The sequence below is a fragment of the Leptopilina heterotoma genome, unplaced genomic scaffold (genome assembly GCF_015476425.1).
Source record: "Leptopilina heterotoma isolate Lh14 unplaced genomic scaffold, ASM1547642v1 Lhet_121, whole genome shotgun sequence".
Classification (NCBI taxonomy): domain Eukaryota; kingdom Metazoa; phylum Arthropoda; class Insecta; order Hymenoptera; family Figitidae; genus Leptopilina; species Leptopilina heterotoma.
The window spans coordinates 301,391-321,364 of NW_025110839.1; the positions used below are offsets into that span (position 1 = coordinate 301,391).

The following is a 19,974-nucleotide window of genomic DNA, read 5'->3' on the forward strand; positions in this document are numbered from 1 at the left end:
CTATTTTTATAATTCTACAAAATATATTTTAAGTAATTTTTTTTAACTGAAAAAAATATTGTATAAATAAAATTAGCATTGATATTGATGCTTGGAAATTTTTAATCTGACGCACTTTTTTTTGATAAAATTATTTTTAAAAATTCAATTCAATTGCTGCGTGCATTTTTTATATTTTTTCCCAATGCCAAAAAGCAAACTGAATAAACAAAATCTGCAGTAATTTATTAATCATGGAATATTTAATCTGGTCTGCCAACTATATATGCATCTGAATTTGTCGAAAGTAAAAAAAAATATTAAAATGAAATTAAATACTTTTTATTTGTTTCTTACTTTTTGGCTAGCCGATGGGGGTAAATAGAATTCAAATATATTTTACAAAAAATATTTTCACTTGGGAATAAATTAATAAATTAATTCTTTTAATAAAGTTTTTCTAGATCCCATTTGTTATGACGATTTAGGATGTTTCGATATCAATTATCCGTGGTTTACGTTTCTCAGACCATTTCCACCACCAATGTCACCGAAGAGAGTTGGAACAACTGTTTATTTTGCCGACAGGTAAAATTATTAGCAATTAAAATAATATTTATTTCAATTTTCCATATTTTATTACCTAACTATTTATTATTTCATTTATTATTAGGCAAATTAAAAAAAAATTTATTTTCAGATATTAATTTCAATTTTAGAACAATTTCAGATTGAAAATTCGAAAAAATTAAATTATTAACTAATTTACTAATTAATTATAATTATTTATTGTTTTCAAAAACTTTAATAAAATTCTTCGCAAAAATCAAGCTGTTTTGAAAAATTCTTAATTAAATTCTTTATGTGAATAGAAATATTTTCAAATTAAATTCTATATAATTTCCTGGAAAAAATTCAATTATTGTGGGGAAATTTTAATCAAATCCTTAGCAAAATTTCAATTATTTTCATAATTTTTAAATTTTTTTGCAGGAATTTAATTATTTTAAAGAATTTTAATAAAATTCTTCGCAGAAACTTAATTAAATACTTTGAAAAATTTTGATAAAATGATTGTGAGAATTGAATTATTTTCAAGACACATTTTAATCAAATTTCTTGAAAGAATTAAATTATTTTTAGAAATTTTGATAGAATCCTTGAAATGAATTCAATTATATTTTCAAATTTTCTGATAAAAACTTTACAAACATTCAATAGTTTTCAATACAATTTCATCAAAATTTTTCAAAAGAATACAATTTTTTAAAAATTTGTTAAAATTCTTCGCAAAAGTTTAATTATTTTGAGAAATTTTGATTAAATTCTTTCTGACAATTGAAATATTTTCAATACAACTGTAATTAAATTCCTCAAAAAAATTCAATTATTTTCGAAAATTTCAATTAAAATGCTTAGCAAAATTTCTACTATGTTCAAAATTTATAAAATTTTTCCCAGAAATTTAATTATTTTAAAAAATTTTAATAAAATTCTTCGTATAAATTCAATTATTTTTAAAAATTTTGATAAAAATTATTTATGAGAATTGAATTATTTTTATAATCAATCAAATTCTTCACAATAATTCAATTAATTTCCTGATTAATAAAATTCTCTACAAAAATTTTATTAACTTGATAATTTTAATAAAATTCTTTATAAAAAAATGTAATTAAATAACTTACGTAATAATTTAATTCTTTTTCTAAATAATAAAATTCTTCGAAGAAATTCAATTATTTTGAATAATTTTGGTAAAATTCTTTTTAAAAATTCACTTAAGTATTTTTAATAAAATTTTAATAAAATTCTTACCAAGATTTCAATTATTTTCATAATTAATTATTGTTCAAACAAAAATTAATTTTTCTGTTTATTTTATTAATTAAGAAAATGAAAATTTTTTCAGAAACCATCCAGAAAAATTTGAAATCAAAACGTGGCCTCAAATAAAAATTGCTCCGCATTATAGGGAAAGAAGACCAACAGTAATATTAACTCACGGACTTAGTAGTGACGCAAATACAGAATGGATGAAAAATCTCACGGATTCATTTTTACATAAGGTAAAATTTCATTATTCAATAAATTCAGTAAATTACATAATTTATGAAGATAATTCAATTCTGCTCAAGAATGTTTTTAAAGTTTTTGAACATAATTGAATTTCTGCAAAGAATTCTATTAAAATTTAAATTATTTTAATTCCTTTAAAGATTTTTTTTATTTTCAAAAATAATTCAATTCTTTTAAAGACTTTTATTTTTGAAAAAAATTCAATTATTTTGAAGAATTTTTGTAAGTTATAAAAATAATTTAATACAAATTTTTTTAATTGATTGAAGTGTTTCGAAAAATTTTATTAACAGTTTGAAGAATAATTAAATTTTTATGAAGGATTTTATTTGAAGTTTTGAAATTAAAGGATTATTCTCGAAGAAATATTTATTAAAAGTTTTAAAAGTATATGTAAATGAATTTCTGCAAAGAAGTTTATTACAATTTTTAAAAATAATAAATAATAATAGTTAATTAATATTAATAATCATTTAATTAATAAATGTTAGATTACAATAATATATTCTGAAAAAAATATTTGATTGCAGGATGACTATAATATTTTTCTTATCAGTTGGGAATTGGGTGCTTCTTATAATTATTTGCAAGCAGCTTCAAACACGAGAGTCGCAGCTGCTGAAATCGTTAGGTAAGATTTTAGTTTTATTACTTTAAATAAAATCATATAAAGAGAAATTCTTTAATGAATTAATAATTACTTTTTCCTAGATTAATTCGTCATTTAAAATTACATTATACAATCGATTTGTCAAAATTCCATTTAATGGGTCACAGTTTAGGGGCTCATATTATGTCTTACGTTGGAAAAGAGATTAAAGGAATTGGCCGACTTACAGGTAATTGGAATTTTTTCTTTACTTTTATTTTACGTTTTTTAATCATGTATTTACTGTTTAATAATTTATATTCACTTTTAATAATTGGTTTTTACCTTTTTGTTTTTAATTTTTTAAATATTTTATTTTATTCTATATTTGGGTGATTCTTCAATCAGTGGTCGCTTCTAATTCCCCACTGTTCCCTATTAAATACTCGTACTCGTTAATTTATTTTTAAAAAAAGTAGCAAAAAGTGTTGAAAAAATAAAATTGACGACTCAATTTTTTCTTAATTTCTAAATTAAATTACATTTAAAAGTCAAAATATTTTTTTCAAATAAATATTTAAATGCCTACATAAAATATATTTTATATGATTTCAATGTAAAGCCTTTTTGAAATTTAACTATTTCTAAAAATTATAACTGCAATTCTTCCAAAATTAAATTATTTTTAAAGAATTTTTGAATAAAATTATTCGAAATTTCCATCATTTTATTTCAATCTAAAAATTTGATTATTATTAAGAATTTACAACAATTTAAATTTTCAAAGATTTCAATTCAAAAAATTTATGAAATTTAATTATTTCTAAAAATCCCTACTATAACGCTTCTAATATTCAATTTTTATCTAAAATTTCATCTGAAATTCAGATTTGAATCAACTTTTATTAGAAAGTTCTACGAGAATTCAATTATTTAAATACAAGAATATATAATTTATTGAATAATAATTGAATATTTCTTCAAATTGAATTCTTATAAAGAGCTTTATCAAAAATTTTATAAAAATTGTGTTTTAAATAATTGAATTCCTGAGAACAATTTTATTATTTATGAAAATAACTGAATTCTTGCAACAAAGTTTATTTAAATTTTTAAAAATAATTGAATTCTTGAGAAGAATAATTTAATTCTTTAGAAAAATAATTGAATTCTTGAGAAGAATAATTTAATTCTTTAGAAACATAATTTAATTCTTGAGAGTAATTTTATTAAATTTGTTTTTAAATAATTGAATTCCCGTGAAAAATTTTATTATTTGAGAAAATAATTGAATTCTTTTCGGAATTTTTTTTTTTAATAGTAAATTATTGAAAATAATTGAATATCGATAACGTTTTGAAAATAAATTGAATCGTTTGAATGAATTTATTAAAATTTTTAAGAATTTTTTTTTATTTCAATTATTAGCAAATTTAAAGTAGTGCAAATTCTCTAACATAGAAAAAGAAGCCTGTAATTAATTTCAAGCTTTAAAAGATCTACATAGGAAATTTTCGAAAAAAATTAATTTAAAAAAAAATTTACCTTAATCAAAAGTTATCACTTCGTGGAGAATCACCGATTTATATTTCTTTTCTATTCATTTTTTTGATTATTTTTTAATTTTTTAATAAAATTCTACACTAATTTAATTTATGTCGAAAATAATTTTACAGCTTTGGATCCTGCACAACCGGGTTTTCAGGGAAAGAATCCTCTCGTCAGATTAGATAATTCGGATGCAAAATTTGTCGACGTTATACATACAGATGGAAAACCATTTTGTCCATTTATGGGCCTCGGAATGGGAGTGAGCGTTGGGACTGTTGATTTTTTCGTCAACGGAGGCGAGGCACAACCCGGTTGTTTATTTGATGGAAAACTTTACAATATTACGACAATTTTCGACATTGTGGAAATTACTATTGACGGTGAGAGAGAAAAAAAAATTATTTAAATATTTCTGAACTTTTGCAAAAAAAATTAAAAAATTTTTTTTTTTCCATAGTTATTTACAATTTAGCGACATGCAGTCACTCACGAGCAGCTCGTTACATGGCCGTTGCAATTAGAGACGATTGCAAAATGTGGGGATATCGTTATAACGCGACATATTCAAATCATCGTTTCGAAAATTTTATAATGCAAGAAACATGCACACCAGATCATTGCAATCTCATGGGTTTGAAAACACCCAAATATCCCGCACGAGGAAATTTCGCCGTACGAACAACAGGAAATTATCCATTCTGTGGTGAGTGAAAAAAAATAATCAAAAATTTTTTTTTAAATTAAAACTTAATTTTTTTAATTGAAAGTTTATTTTTTTTCTAATCAAACATTTCAAATTTGACTAAATACATTTTTTTTCTATTTATTTTACTAATTACTGTTCTTTCTTTCATTACTAAATTTTATCTAAATACATTATTTAAAAGTTTAAATTATTATTCAATTTTTTCTCTCTCGAAATTTGAATAAATAAGAATACATTATTAATTATATTAATCAGATGAGACATTTTTCTCTTATTTAAGAGAAAATTTTCTTATAACTTCAATTGAACAATAATTTAAACTCTCAAATGTTTAATCTAAAAGAAAAATTTGTAATTATAGTCAAAGACCATAAAGCGACGAAACTAATGGACAAATCGAAATGGTCTCCATGGGATTTAATTTGGGGAAAGTAAGAGAAAAATTAAAATAAAATAAAGCCTTTGTGAATTAAAATTATGTTTTAAATTATTTAAAAAAAAATTAAATTAAGAATCTTAGGAGACAATACGATATATTTCATAAACATGAAAATTGTAAAAGCACGATTTAAATACATTAAATGTATAAATATAACTAGATTTATGAGTGATTTGTACTTCTCAGTCATTGACAACATACACTCGATTCGATAATGTGTTTCATCCATGTTTCTTTTTTTTTCTCTTAGTTTTTCATTTTCTTTTTCTTTTTTTTTTGTAAACATTTGTTAAAACGGAATGAAAACGCGAATCGAGTGACGTTAACGATTATCATCGAGCTAAAATTTTCTGCTTCAACGAACTAAAGGGTTCACTAATCAATCTTCTACACATTCGAGTAATGTCATAAATCAATGAATCAAAGGAAATGGAACATAGTTGATTATAAAAAAATAAAATAAATAAAAAAATAATAATTCAATTGGCAATGAAAAAAAAATAAAATATAAATTCATGACAATGAAAAAGTCTCTTGTATAAAAGCCATAAAAGCACTAATCACACGGGTAAGTACATAGTAAATGACGATTGAATATTATTGAAAAAGATTCATTTTTCTCATTAGCATTTCCTGAGACACTACCGAAATAATTATTAATACTGGCTCACTTCTGGATCATCATTACCAGAAACACTCGCCTGTTCGAGTACTTGCAATAGTTTCTGCATTTCCAATGAATCAGAGGAATTGTCCAATGTTCGTTCCAATGCTCTTACATAAGACATGCAAGTTCGTCCCTCATGATCCAAATTTTGTGGATTTGCCTTGTGCTATAAAATAAAAAAATTAAAATCACTTTTTTTTATTTAAAATCTTCTTTTTCTTTTTTATATGGGTCAATCAATTTTATTTCAAGTACAGGATTGCCACAAAAATTTAGTTTTGTTTTTACCTGATTTTCAGACAAAATTTTAACTTTTTCTCTGATCCTGAAGAATATTTTGATTTACTCCAAAAATTTATTACATACTCGAAAACAGATTCTATTACATTTATTTACGAATTTCTTTAATTGGGAAATTATTCGAAAACATCAATAACTTCATTTTTAAATAAAAATTGCATCATTATTATTTTTTCCATAAGAATGAAAGTTTTCAAAAATGTAAAATTCAAAACTTTTTGAAATTCAACAACTTATAAGAATTATATTATAAAACATGAAAAATAATATCGATCACTCCGGGTCGAAGTGATCGATTTCTTCATGTTTTATAATATAATATTCAAAATAAACGAGAGATAAAATCATAAAATAAAATCATAAAAATATAAAAAAAATTGCTCGTTGAGGAATAGAAAAAATTGCCAAGACCGCAGTTGAAAATATTTGCGATTTTCTAATTTTTTTCCATTTTTTCAACTTTAACGAGGTTTTTAAAATAGAGTTCAAATTTAAAGATTTTTTTCAATATAATTTTTTAAAAGTATATTTAGTTCTGCGTAAAAAGGGAATTTTTAAAAAAATTTTAATACAAATTGACGGAGTTACGTGAATTTTAAGATTTTAGAATTTTTTCACTAAATTTGCAAATAATTCAAATTTGATGTGGAATTTACATCAGAGCGCCTTAGATTTTGTTTTTAACAATTTTAATTGATTAACTAGAAAGGCAAGCATCTCAAACTATTTTTGATAGATTTAAATAACGACTAAAATATTAAAAGTTCGTATTTAAGGGGAGGGGGGGGGGTCCGATAAAATTTCTACTTTTCTATATTTTTTACATTGTTCAGGTGATTCAATGTTTTTTCAAACATTATTTAGGATTAAAATCTATTCTATATTATATTTTCATTACCGATTTTTCCCCTTATTTTTCAAAATTCTAAACACAATCAATCGTATGAATTTCTAAAATTTTCATTTTTTTCAAAAAATTAATTATTTTAAAAAATAAAAAAAATTGCGAAACAGTTAACAATTTACAAATTTTTCATACATTTTCAGGCATTATTTTATTATTCTTTCTTTTAAATTAAAAAAAAAAATCTTTTAAATTTTATGAATTAGTTATGAATTTAGAAATTCATTTTTAAATAATTTTTAATTGGAAAATTCTACGAGAGTTCAATTATTTAAATACAAAAATAAATAATTTATTGGATAAATGAATGTTTCTTAAAATTGAATTCTAATAAAGAATTTTATCAACAAATTTTTAAATATTTAAATTATTTTGATGAATTTTAATAAAATTTTGAAGAATAATTACATTTTTCGAGGAATTTGATTAAATTGGTTTTAAAAATAATTGAAATTCTGCGATGAATTTTGTTATTTATGAAAATAATTAAATTTCTGCGATGAATTTTATTATTTATGTAAATAACTTAATTATTGGGAAAAAATTGATAAAATATTTGTAAATAATTGAACTGTAAAATTTTTATTATTAATGAAAATAATTTAATTGTTAGGTAGAATTTTATTAAATTTTTTTTTATATAATTCAATTCTTTTGGAAAATTGAATTAAAATAGTAGATATTGAAAATCATTGAATTGAGGAAAATTTTTAAAAATAATTGAAATTTTGCCAAGAATTTTATTAAAATTTTTGCAAATAATTGAATTTCGAAAAAGAATTTTATTTTTAAAGATAATTCAAATTTTGACGTGAATCTAAAAAAATTTTTGAACGTAATAAAAAGTGATATTATTGTTTTGAAGAATTTATTTTAAATTTTTTGAAACTGTGGCAACCTTGATTTGGGAATAAGACGACACGTGGGAACCCACTTTTTTCGAGGGGTTCTTCCCACATGCCCTTAATGAAGAGAAAGAAAAATTTCATACCCAAATTAATAATTGAGCCATGGCCAGATTTCCAGTTGCACAAGCAAGATGAAGAGGAGTTCGTAAATCTTCAGCGCTGACCGACGAATTAATGTCCTCGTAATTACATCTAGTTAGGCACAGTGTAAACGCACACATATCACCCCTAAAATTTAATATTCAAAATATTAAAAAAAGTCTACGTCAAAACTCTGTTTTAATTCTATTATTGCTAACGATTTTTTTTATATCAAATTTGTGAAACGCTCTAAATAAAGGAACCTTAGAAACCTTAAAAACAAAACAAACAGGTATGTATATATTAGAAACGTTTCCTATAAATCGTTAGCTTCTAATTTGACTTATTTTCATCGACCTTTTTACCTGCAAACTGAGTCAATTAGAAGTTTCCCCAGTGAAATATTCGGATTAATTGGTGGTAAAAACAATCGCTCCTCGTATTTCCATCTCGCCCATTGTTCCTTTTCCTCTCGTGTTGATTCTGTATTTGGTTTCTGCTTTCCATTTAAACAATATTCCCAAACGCTGTTGGCTATGTCATTTCCAAGCGCCAACATCACGCTCAATTGGCCAGCGCTAAAATTAATTTAGGGATTTTATTTTTTTCATTAAAAAAAACAATTCTTTCCATTCTAAACACAAACATTTGTTTCTCTATTTTATTTCTTTGACATTTTCCTAATTTTCATTAAAAAAATATTTACTTTTTTTCTTATATTGGTAATAACCTCAATTCTATAAACTTTTGTAAAATTCAATTACATTCTAAATTTCAATTTAAACTTCTTCGAAAGTATGATTATATTTAAAACAAGACCTTCTCATTTTTTATGAGAATGTAATCATTTTCAGAAGTAAAAAAATAAAATTCATTTCCAAAAAATTTGAAAAACAGTTACAAATATGTAATTGGAAATTTAATTTAATCTTTTTGAATTCATTAAGAGGATTTAATTAAAAAATTATTATTATGTAAATAATTATCTTCAACAAATTTTACTTACAATTTTTTAAAAGATATAATAATTTTCATAATTTCTCAATTAAATCACATTGAAAAATTGAATAATTTTTTTTCAATAAATATACTTATTTATTCTTCTATAGGAATTAAAATATTTTAAATGACTTCAATGTAAAACCTTTTTGAAATTTAACTATTTCTAAAAATTACAACTGTAATCATTTTTCCAAATTCAATTTCTTAGTCGAAATTTTTAAATAAAATTATTCAAAACTTTACACATTTTTTAAGAAAATTGTAAATTATGATATTTTACAGTAAATTAAAATTTTCAAAGATTTCAATTAAAAAATTCCCCCACGCTTATCATGTACAATTATTATCTAAAAATTCAAGAGAAATTTATTTTTTATTCAATTCTTATTCGAAATTTCAACGAGAATTCAATTATTTAAATACAAAAATAAATTTAATAAATTTTTTAAAAATAAATATCTACATTTTTCTAAGAATTCATTTAAAAATTGTGTAAAAAATAATAGAAATCCTGCGATGAGTTTTATTATTTATGAAAATAATTAAATTCTTGAGAGGAATTTTATTCAATTTTTTTTTAAAATTGAATTCCAGTGAAAAATTTTATTGTTTATGAAAATATGTAATTGAATTCTTGCACCGAAATTTAATTTAAAAATAATTTTATTATTTATAAAAATAATTTAATTCATGCAACGAAGTTTATTTACATTAAAAAAATAAATGAATTCCAGAGAAGAATTTTATTATTTATGAAAATACTTCAATTCTTGAGAGAAATTTTACGAAATTTCTTTTGAAAAAATTGAATTGAAAAATTTTTTTATTTTTAAAAATAATTAAATTTGTGCAACGAATTTTATTTAAATATTTAAAAGTTATTGAATTCCTGAGAAGATTTTTATTATATTTATGAAAATAATCCAATAATTCTGAAGAGGAATTTTGTTAAAAAATTTTTAAATAATTAATTTCCTGTGGAAAAATTTTATTATTTGTGAAAGTAATTGAATTCTCATAAAAAAATGTATTATATTTGTAAAAATAATTGATTTCTTGCAACGAATTTTATTGAGAGAAATTTTACGAAATTTCTTTTGAAAAAATTGAATTGAAAAATTTTTTTATTTTTAAAAATAATTAAATTTGTGCAACGAATTTTATTTAAATATTTAAAAGTTATTGAATTCCTGAGAAGATTTTTATTATATTTATGAAAATAATCCAATAATTCTGAAGAGGAATTTTGTTAAAAAATTTTTAAATAATTAATTTCCTGTGGAAAAATTTTATTATTTGTGAAAGTAATTGAATTCTCATAAAAAAATGTATTATATTTGTAAAAATAATTGATTTCTTGCAACGAATTTTATTTAAATATTTAAAAATAATTGAATTTTTTAAGAATAATTTTATTATTATTTATGAAAATAATTGAATTCTTGCAACGAAGGTTAGTTAAATTTTAAAAAATAATTGAATTCCTGAGAATAATTTTATTATTTATGAAAATACCTAATCCAATTCTTGAGAGAAATTTTACTAAAATTTATTTAAATAATTAAGTTCTTGAGAGGAATTTTATTGAAAATTTTTTATATAATTCAATTCTTGTAAAAATTTTTATTATTTATGAAAATAATTAATTTTTTGAAAAGAATTTTATTAAAATTTCTTTAAATAATTAATTTTCTTCGAAAAATTTTCTTGCATATTGTATTTTAAGAATTTAATGAAAATTTTATTATTTATAGAAATAATTGAATGTTTGCGATGAATTTTATCGAAACTTTTTTTTAAATAATTGAATTCTTTTAGGAAAAATAATTACATTTTTCTAGGAATTAATTTAAAAATTGTACTAAAATTACTTGAAATCCTTCGATGAGTTTTATTATTTTTGAAAATAATTGAATCGTTTTAAAGAATGTAGCTTAAATTCTCAAATTAAAAAAGAAAAAAGTATCTTTTTGTGGCTGAAATAGAAAAAAAGTTTCCAAATAGTAAAAAATCTTAAAAAAAAATTATAGTAAACAGGTTTTAGTAGATGAGTGCAAAGCTTCAAAATTTTACTTACGACCAATCGTCCAAATCTAGGGATCTGACTTTCGATATATGAGATCCTAAATTTCTGTGAATTCCAGAGCATTCGATGCACAATAAAACACCGAGATTTAAACTCGCCCAATCTGGATCTAGAAGAGGCAAACGAACCAGATCAGTATCAAAGAAAATATTAAAAAAGAAACAGAAAATACATATTTTTTGATTTTCTAAAAATGTTTTTCTTACTTGGTGCTCCACAATCGACACAAGCGTCATTACCAGAGACTTTATTTTTAATACAATGCATTTTAAAGGCATCAGTTTCGTTTTTTCGATCTGCGTCACTGTTTTGTAGACTCGATAAAATTTGCTGCTCAATTGCCGCAATCCAACTGTCCCTATCCTCAATGCTGCTCGCCTCAAAATGCCACGTTTTGTTTTCCAATGAAATTATTGAAAATTCGAAACTATCTTCTGTAGACAATTGTTTCATCAAGAAATTTTAACGAAAAATTATGTAAATGAAAGAAAGAAAAAAAAATTACCAACCATGACTGCTTGTTGCCTTTGAACCTTTTGGAGTTTTACCAGGCACTTTGACAGTTACGTATTGTAGAAGAATCTCCTTGCCATTTGAATCTTCCATGTAATCCTGTAATGATGAATTTAAATTAAAATTTTATTTTTGTAGGAAAAAATAAAGACTACTAAAGAAATTAAAATAAAAAGATAGTATGAAAAAGATTTTTACATGTAAACTCGAGTGGTAAGTCAATCGTCCATCTTCCAATAAAGTTACGTATTTTTTCTTCCACTCTTTCAATGATTTACTACTACGTTTAAAAAGATATCCTTGCTTCACGGGAATCTCTCTTCCAACACCCATTTCGCCCATATACTTTTCTTTCTTCGATGGCGTAAATAAATTCGATTTTCTTCTAAATTTTCTATTAATTTAAGCAAAAAAAAAAAAAAAACAAGTTAAATTCCTGTTTGTTTGCTATTCGAGAAGTGTTCATTTGGAACAAATTTGGAAATTAATAATTAAAACATTAAAAGAAACAAATGAAAATAATAATAATTTACCAAAGAGGGCAAAAAAAATACAAACCTGATCGTTGTTGGTGTTAAAATAGACGATCGAAATTCAGTGTGTGAATTCTGTGCGTATTGAAAACTCTCATTGGCAACGGGCGATTCGTTTTGCAGTGGATTATGCCGTGTCACTTCAGGACGAACTTCCTCGCTTTTTTCCGAAATCTAAAAAAATTGAAAATATTCTAAACTTTACAAACAATTTGTATTATTATCCGTAATTTTTATAGATTATCTTCTTCTATATTATTAACCGCTGTGTTCCGGTAATATATTCACTGTTTGAAGTTAGTTGTTTGCTTTCTTGTTTATCAAATTTTTAGTAATTTTTCCTTTTTAATTATTTTTATTTTTAAAATTAATGTATTAAAAATCATTCGAAGAATTTTATTATTTAAAAAAATAATTGAATTCTTGCAACAAAGTTTATTTAAAATTTAAAAAATAATTGAATTCTAGCGAAGAATTGTATTAAAATTTTTGAAAATCCTAATTAAATTTTTTTGGATTTTTTTAAATAATGGAATTTCAGGGTGGCCGCAAGATTGACTTTATCAATTTCCCTGACATTTTACTGACATAACAACGAATTTCCCCGACAAAAATTTTTTTGTTTAGAACAAAAAATGTATTGCATGACCGTCTTAATTTCTTTAATTGCCCTGACAAAAAAATTTTTCCTGACATTTCCCTGACTTTACTGACAAAAAAAAATTTTTTTTCCTGACATTTCCCTTCTTTTTTAATTGCCCTGATAAAAAAATTTTTCCTGACATTTCCTTGACTTTACTGACTTTACTGACATGTGGCCAACCTGAATTTCTTTAATAATTTTAATTGAAAATTTTGAAAGTAATTGAATTTTATAAACAATTTGTTTCAAGTTTTTAAAATAATCGTGTTTCTTAATAATTGAAATCGAACATTATTGTCTATTATTTATTATTATTAACATTATTGAAATTTTTAAAAAATTTTAGAAAATAATTAAATTCTTCTTAGAATTTTTTTTACAATTTTCTAAAATTTTATGAAAACAATTAAATTCTTTATAGGAATTCAATTAAAATTGTATTCAAAAAAGTTAAGTTCCTTTAAAGAATTTTATTAAAATTTCAGAAAATAATTTAATTTCTGCAAAGAATCTTATTCTTTGTGAAAATAATAATTGCATTTTTGCAAAGAAATTTTATTAAAATTTTTAAAAATAATTGAAAAATTAATTAATTAATTAATTAATTAATTAATTTTTTTATTCAATTTTTTTAAAGAATTATTTAAAAACTTTGATTTAATTAATTTTTGCGAAGAATTATATTATTTATAAAAGCAATTGAATTCTTGCGAAGAAATGTTATTATTTATGAAAACAATTCAATTCTTTTTAATGAATTTTTAACCAATTTTTGTAAAATTGAATTCTTGTTAAGAAATTTTATTATTTATAAAAACAATTCAATTCTTTTAAAGAATTTTTCAAAAACTTTTATTATTCTTGTGAAAAATTTTATAAAAAATGTTAAAAATGAATTTTATTGAGAAACATCATTAAAATACTGAAAATAATTAAATTCTTTTAAAGAATTTCATGAATTACATAGTTATGAATTTAGAAATTCATTTTTAAATCAATTTTTAAAAGAAAAGTCTACGAGAATTCAATAAATAATTTAAATACAAAAATAAATAATTTATTGAATAATTGAATGTTTCTTAAAATTATAATTTTATAAAGAATTTTGTCAACAAATTTTTAAATAATTAAAATCTTTCGACGAACTTTTTACAGAATTTTTAAGAATAATTGGATTACTTTGAGGAATTCGATTAAAATTGTATTAAAAATAATTGAAATTTTGTGATGATTTTTATTATTTATGAAGATAATTCTTTTGGAAAACTTTATTAAAATAATAGTTATTTTTAAAATCATTGAATAAGAAAAATTTTTGAAAATAACTTAAATTTTGCCTAGAATTTTATTTAAATTTTTGAAAATAATTGAATTTCGGAAAAGAATTTCATTTATTTTAAGAATAATTGGATTTTATCAAAAAATGTTATTAAAAATTAAAAAAAATAATTGAATTGTTTAAAGGATTTATTAAATTTTTAGAAAATAATAAAATTTTTTCGAAAACTATTAAAACCAATAAAGAAAAAAATTGAATTCTTGAAAAGATTTTACTATTTAAAAAAATAATTGAATTGTTTATAAGGATTTCTTAAAATTTTAGAAAATAATTGAATTCTTTCTTGAAATTTAATTAAAATTTAGTTGAATTGTTGAATTTTCTAGTATTGTTATATTTTCTATTATCGTTGATTAAAATAATTAAAATGGCATTTTTATTTCCTGCCTTCAAAATCTAAAGTAATTCATGTATAAAAATTTCTTTTAGGGGGCGTCCATATACCACGTGGACAGTTTTTCAAAGATTGTTGACCCCCCCCCCCCCTCTCCCCTTGTGGACACAAAAATACATGGGATCGTGGACATTAATTTCCATAATCACTCGTTCATCTTAAATTAATAATTTTTAGTCGCTAAGAAATAAAACAAAAGTTTTAAGTTAATGGTTTTTTTTCTCACGAATCCTGATTTTTTTGTTTTTAACATTGTAAATTCAACTGTTTTTGAAATGTATTGCATTTCAAAATTAATCGAAACATGAAAATACATGAAAAAGGTAAGAAATTATCAATTCAAAGTAGGTGACAAAATTTGAAATCGGTAAAAAGGTGAATAAGTGAAAAACTTTGTTACTTACATGAATTTTAATAGGACTGTTAGTGTTCAATTCTTTGGCAGGTAGCTGGAAATTTTTTACATTCGAGGGTGAGCAAAAATTCGAGTCACTTTCGATCGTGTGCTGTCCATTCGATCGTGACTGTTTTGTGTAAACTTTTTGGATAATCTTCTCGCACACTGGAAATAGGAATAAAATTTTTTTTTCATAAAACAGATTAAAAGAAGAGTGTTGGTAATTTAATGTTATTTATATTCACCATCTTGAAAAACTCGTTCAACATTTAGGCCATAAATTGCACAGGTTTCGTAATACGAACACCTCAAATCGCAGGCAAGTTTTCGCGGCCTCACATCTTTTATGACACGCGGATTACTCTCATTTATTGAATCTGAAACAATTAAATTTCAATTTTATTCTCGTTCACATTTCTTTAAACAATGTTTATTAATTTCTTTGATCCAGGCCTTAAATCGACTTTAAGGCGTAAAAATGGTTGTTTTAGTCGATTAAAAATACAAAAAAAGTCAAAAATTTCGCACGTTTAATTCGGTGTTCTCACAAAAATTTTATTTTGTATTAGTTTTATTAAATAAATATTTCAATACTTCTCATTTGGTTTTCCACGGGAAATAAAATATTAAAAAAATTTTAATTTAGAACCTTCTGAAATTTAATAATTTATAAAAATTACAACTACAACACTTCCAAAATTCAATTATTTTTTACAATTTTTAACGAAACTACATCTGGAAATATAGAAAATAAGTGAATTTAAAAAAATTAAATAAAAATAAAACAGCAAATAAAAAAATTTAAAGAATAAATTTTTTCAAAAAAAAAAATTTAATATAATTTTTAGAAGCTAATTTTTATTATTTTTCATTTTTAAATTTCAATTTTTATCCAAAAAGTTGTAAGAGAATTCAATTATTTAAATACAAAAATTTTAGTAAAATTTAATTATTTTCCAAATTTTTTGTTACAATTCTACAATAAAATACAAAAAAATTATTTTTTAAAATGAGAAAATAGAATTCTGAGATCTCAAAATTCTATGGAATATAAAATTTATTATAATATTATAATATATAAATTTTTTAAAAACTTAATTTTTTTAGAATTTCTAAATAAAATTTGTCGCTTTTTGTTTAATAAATATTTGAATACTTATTGTTTATTTATTTGTCCAGTAAGAATTAAAATTTCAAAATACTTTCAATATAAAACCTTTTGAAATTTAATTAAAAAAAGAACTGTAATTCTTGAAATAATTTCTAAAATTTGAACTAAAAATCTGTTTCAAATCAATATTCTTATAAAAAAGTTGTATGAGAATTGAAATATTGAAATAAAAAAATAAATAATTGATCACATATTTTTAAAAATTGTAACTTCTTATAGATTTTTTCGAATTTGAGAAAAAGAATTCATTGACTATTTAAGATTCTGAATAATTTGATATTTTTTTTTTTTTGATAAAATTTCCTTTTTTTACTGTCTTGGGAAAGTGCTGTTATTGAAAAAATTCTAAGGGAATTAGTTTCACTGAAACACTAATTTACAAATTAGTTGGCAGAATTTTGACATGACAATTTGATCCAGAAAACAATTAGGAATTAAAAAGCCCTAACTTCACGTAAAGATAGAATTTTGTTCCAATATTTGGAAGAAAAGTCTCAATTTTTGTAAAAAAGTAAAAAAAAAGTCGCATTTTTTTAAAATAGTCGAAAAAATGCATAATATGCAAAATCTCTTGATCAGAAATTTAAAAAAAAATCAATTTTTTCACCTTGTACGCCGACAAGAATTTTTGGAACGTCAACCATATTTCGAAATGAACACATTCGATTATAATAGCTACAAGCTATCGAGAAACTCTCTTCACTTTCAACACTGAAGACAATTAATACAGCGTCAATCCACGAAGAAAACTAGAAATACAATAAATTACTTTCTCTCTATTCTTAGGAATTTAATAATAAATAATTTTTCATCCTCAGGGTGTCTACTATGTTTGCTCAACAAAATTCCCGGTTTTTTCCCGGCATTGTCATAATTTTTCACGGTTTTCTTTCTCATCAAATTTAAATTTATTTGATTTCGAACATAAATAAATCTACAAATGGCTTCTAAAATTTTTATTAGAGTTTTTATGAATAATTAAATTCTTTTGAACGAGTTTCTTAAAATTTTTTGAAAATAATGTTTTTTCATAATTTTAATTAAAATTTTGAAAAATAATTGAACTGTGGAGAACAATTTAATTAATTAAATTAATTATAATTAATAATTATAATTAAAATTATAAACAATTTATAATTTAATTAATTAATTAATTAAATTATTTATAAACATAATTGAATTTCTGCGAAGATTTTTATTACTTTTGAAAATCATTGAATTGTTTTTTTAGAATTTTATGGAAATTTGTGAAAATAATTGAATTCTATCTACGAATTTTAATAAAATTTTTAAGAATAATTACATTTTTCGAGCAGTTTGACTAAAATTGTATTATAATTAAAATTCTGCAATGAGTTTTACTATTTATGAAAATAATTATATATTTTGCGAAGAAATTTTTAAAAATAAAATTATAATTACGGTGACTAATTTCCCTTGATTATTTTCGAAAAATTTAAATAAAATTCTTTAAGTTAATTATTTTCAATAGAATGTAAAGAAATTTCAATTATTTCTTTATAAAAATTCAATTTTCTTGAAACAATAGAATTGAAAAATTTCAAAAATCTTATTTTTCAAAATATTCAAAAAAAACTTTACGAAAATTCAATTTTATTAAAAAATTTTAAGTGTGTATCTTTTTTTTCAATTAACTAATAAAAATTTTAATTATTAATGTTCGCACTAAGAAACATGAATACTAGAATGTGACTCTTTATAACATTCAATTATTTATCAATTATTAAATTAAAATACTTTGAAAATTCGATTTGTTAAAAAGTTTTTAATGAAATTCTTCAACAAATTTAATTATTTTCAGTTGAATTTCAGAAAATTTCTATTAATTCGATAATTATTTATAAATTTATTTACATACTATATTTGAATCAGTGACTCATTTTTTACTATCAAATTAATTATTTTTAACTAATTCAAATTTAGAAAACAATAGAAATATCTATAAAAATTGAAAAAAGCAATTTTTTAAAAACAAATTAAAATAATAAAACTTTTTTTAATTTGGTAAAAAAATTACCGGTTTGGTATAAAATTTCTGGCTTATTATCGGTTTTTCCTGGTCATATTAAATTCCCGATTATTTCTCGGATTTCCCGGTTAGTAGACACCCTGATCCTTTTTTACCTGAGACTCTGGAACTCCTCCTTCATCGCGAATCAAAAGTAAAAAACTTTGATCGTTAATGAATATTTCTTTTTTAAATCGACCACCTTCGGGAGATTCCTCGTGCATAAACGAACCAGTCAAGTACCTATGTACCAAAGCCGATTTTCCCGAATCGGAAGAACCGATTATTCCTAAATGTAATTCCGGCACATCCCTCGCAAGCGTCCATTCGTGACTATTTACAAATGAATCTGCAAAGAAAGAAAGTTATTAATTCACATATAATAAAAAATAATTTATTTTAATATATTTTGTAGAAAGTAAAAAAAAAATAAAGATGAGAATAAACATCTAGTAATTTCTCTTTTCTCATGAATTTAAAATCAAATAATTAGAGTAGGAATTTTTTCCCCTCTTCTCTATACCTTTTCTAAAGAACTTATTTTTGCAAATTAGCTTTGACATTAAAAAAAGCACAAGTTTTCCTTAACCCAGATTTTGTATCTCATATGTCAGGCAAAATACTCAACGATTCTATTAATAACTTGGGACAATTAAACACTAATTACTATATCATTATTCGTCGCACTATTTTTATATATTCGGCTACGAGATATCTACATATAATTTGATATTCGCCGTCATGAAGGTTGAAATTTCTATACATAATTAAAAAAAAAGTTATGTAATTAAAAAAAAGAAAAAAAAAGATTTAAATATGCGAATTCTAAATATGGTGAGGCGTAAATGAGAATGAGGAGTGTCCGAATCAAATAAAGATAATTACGTGGGACTGAAGTGACTTTTAATTATTAAAATTGCTGACTTACCTTCAATAGCAACAACATGCTCTCGAATTTGTTTAGCAATATGTGTATCTGTCAAGAGATCAATGAGATCGTAAATTGCATAGATCGACGGATGAACACTTTCGAAACGTTGAATTTCTTGTCGAATCGCGAGGGAATTGTCGTGGCCACTTTGACCCGTTGTCATTTTTAATAAATATGCTGAGCAAATTTTTTGTTTACAATAAATATAATTTAATGTTAATTTTGAGTTTCATTAAAATGCAACTCGATTGAACATTGTTGTTGCTGCGTACGTGGCTTTTTTTTGCAAAAACACTCGATTGTTTCTACATCATCGTACAATGTCGTTTTTATTTAAAAAAAAAAGGTGGAGAAAATCGAATAGTCGATAATGTAAACGTTTGTCAAATATTTATAAACATTACTAATTGAGAAAAATAGGTTATGTATTTCACTTTTATATTTCACATGAGAAGCAAAACAAGAGATGCGCTTATTCCTTCTTTTTTGCTGCTGTTTACTGCGCTCCTTTTGACAATGTTTTTAATTCTACTGCTCACTTTCCCCTTCTTTTTTTACTAAAAACAATAGACATGCGCCTGTTTCTTTAATTTGATTGGTTATGTATTTTCTGCTTTTACTCTTTTTTACCAGAGAAAACTATTTGTTTATTGAATTGTGATTGCATATTTTATTGAAACTAATATTGTTTCGGTGTATGACCACCACGAAATAAGCGCTAGTTTGTCAAAGT

General features: G+C 22.5%; 2 protein-coding genes across 3 annotated transcripts; one reads left to right on the top strand and one right to left on the bottom strand.

Moving 5' to 3' along the window:
• The first annotated feature begins 56 nt into the window (after nt 1–56).
• Nucleotides 57–5,504, top strand: LOC122511165 (inactive pancreatic lipase-related protein 1-like). The gene is made up of 8 exons (XM_043626245.1): nt 57–356; nt 435–567; nt 1,892–2,048; nt 2,589–2,689; nt 2,770–2,897; nt 4,324–4,578; nt 4,656–4,901; nt 5,266–5,504. The coding sequence occupies exons 1-8, from the start codon at nt 266–268 to the stop codon at nt 5,337–5,339; spliced, it is 1,185 nt and encodes a 394-aa protein (XP_043482180.1). The 5' UTR covers nt 57–265; the 3' UTR covers nt 5,340–5,504.
• On the bottom strand, nt 5,421–19,845 carry LOC122511135 (centaurin-gamma-1A). 2 transcript variants are annotated; one of them, XM_043626208.1, is made up of 13 exons: nt 19,239–19,845; nt 18,427–18,659; nt 16,889–17,030; nt 15,356–15,487; nt 15,118–15,275; nt 12,363–12,511; nt 12,003–12,198; nt 11,801–11,903; nt 11,498–11,722; nt 11,283–11,400; nt 8,569–8,781; nt 8,206–8,350; nt 5,421–6,176 (listed from the first exon to the last, which is right to left on the bottom strand). In XM_043626208.1, the coding sequence occupies exons 1-13, from the start codon at nt 19,402–19,404 to the stop codon at nt 6,000–6,002; spliced, it is 2,157 nt and encodes a 718-aa protein (XP_043482143.1). In that variant the 5' UTR covers nt 19,405–19,845; the 3' UTR covers nt 5,421–5,999. The 2 variants fall into 2 exon arrangements, with proteins under 2 accessions (XP_043482143.1, XP_043482138.1); XM_043626203.1 differs by having other exon boundaries at nt 11,498–11,725.
• Between the last annotated feature and the right edge of the window lie 129 nt (nt 19,846–19,974).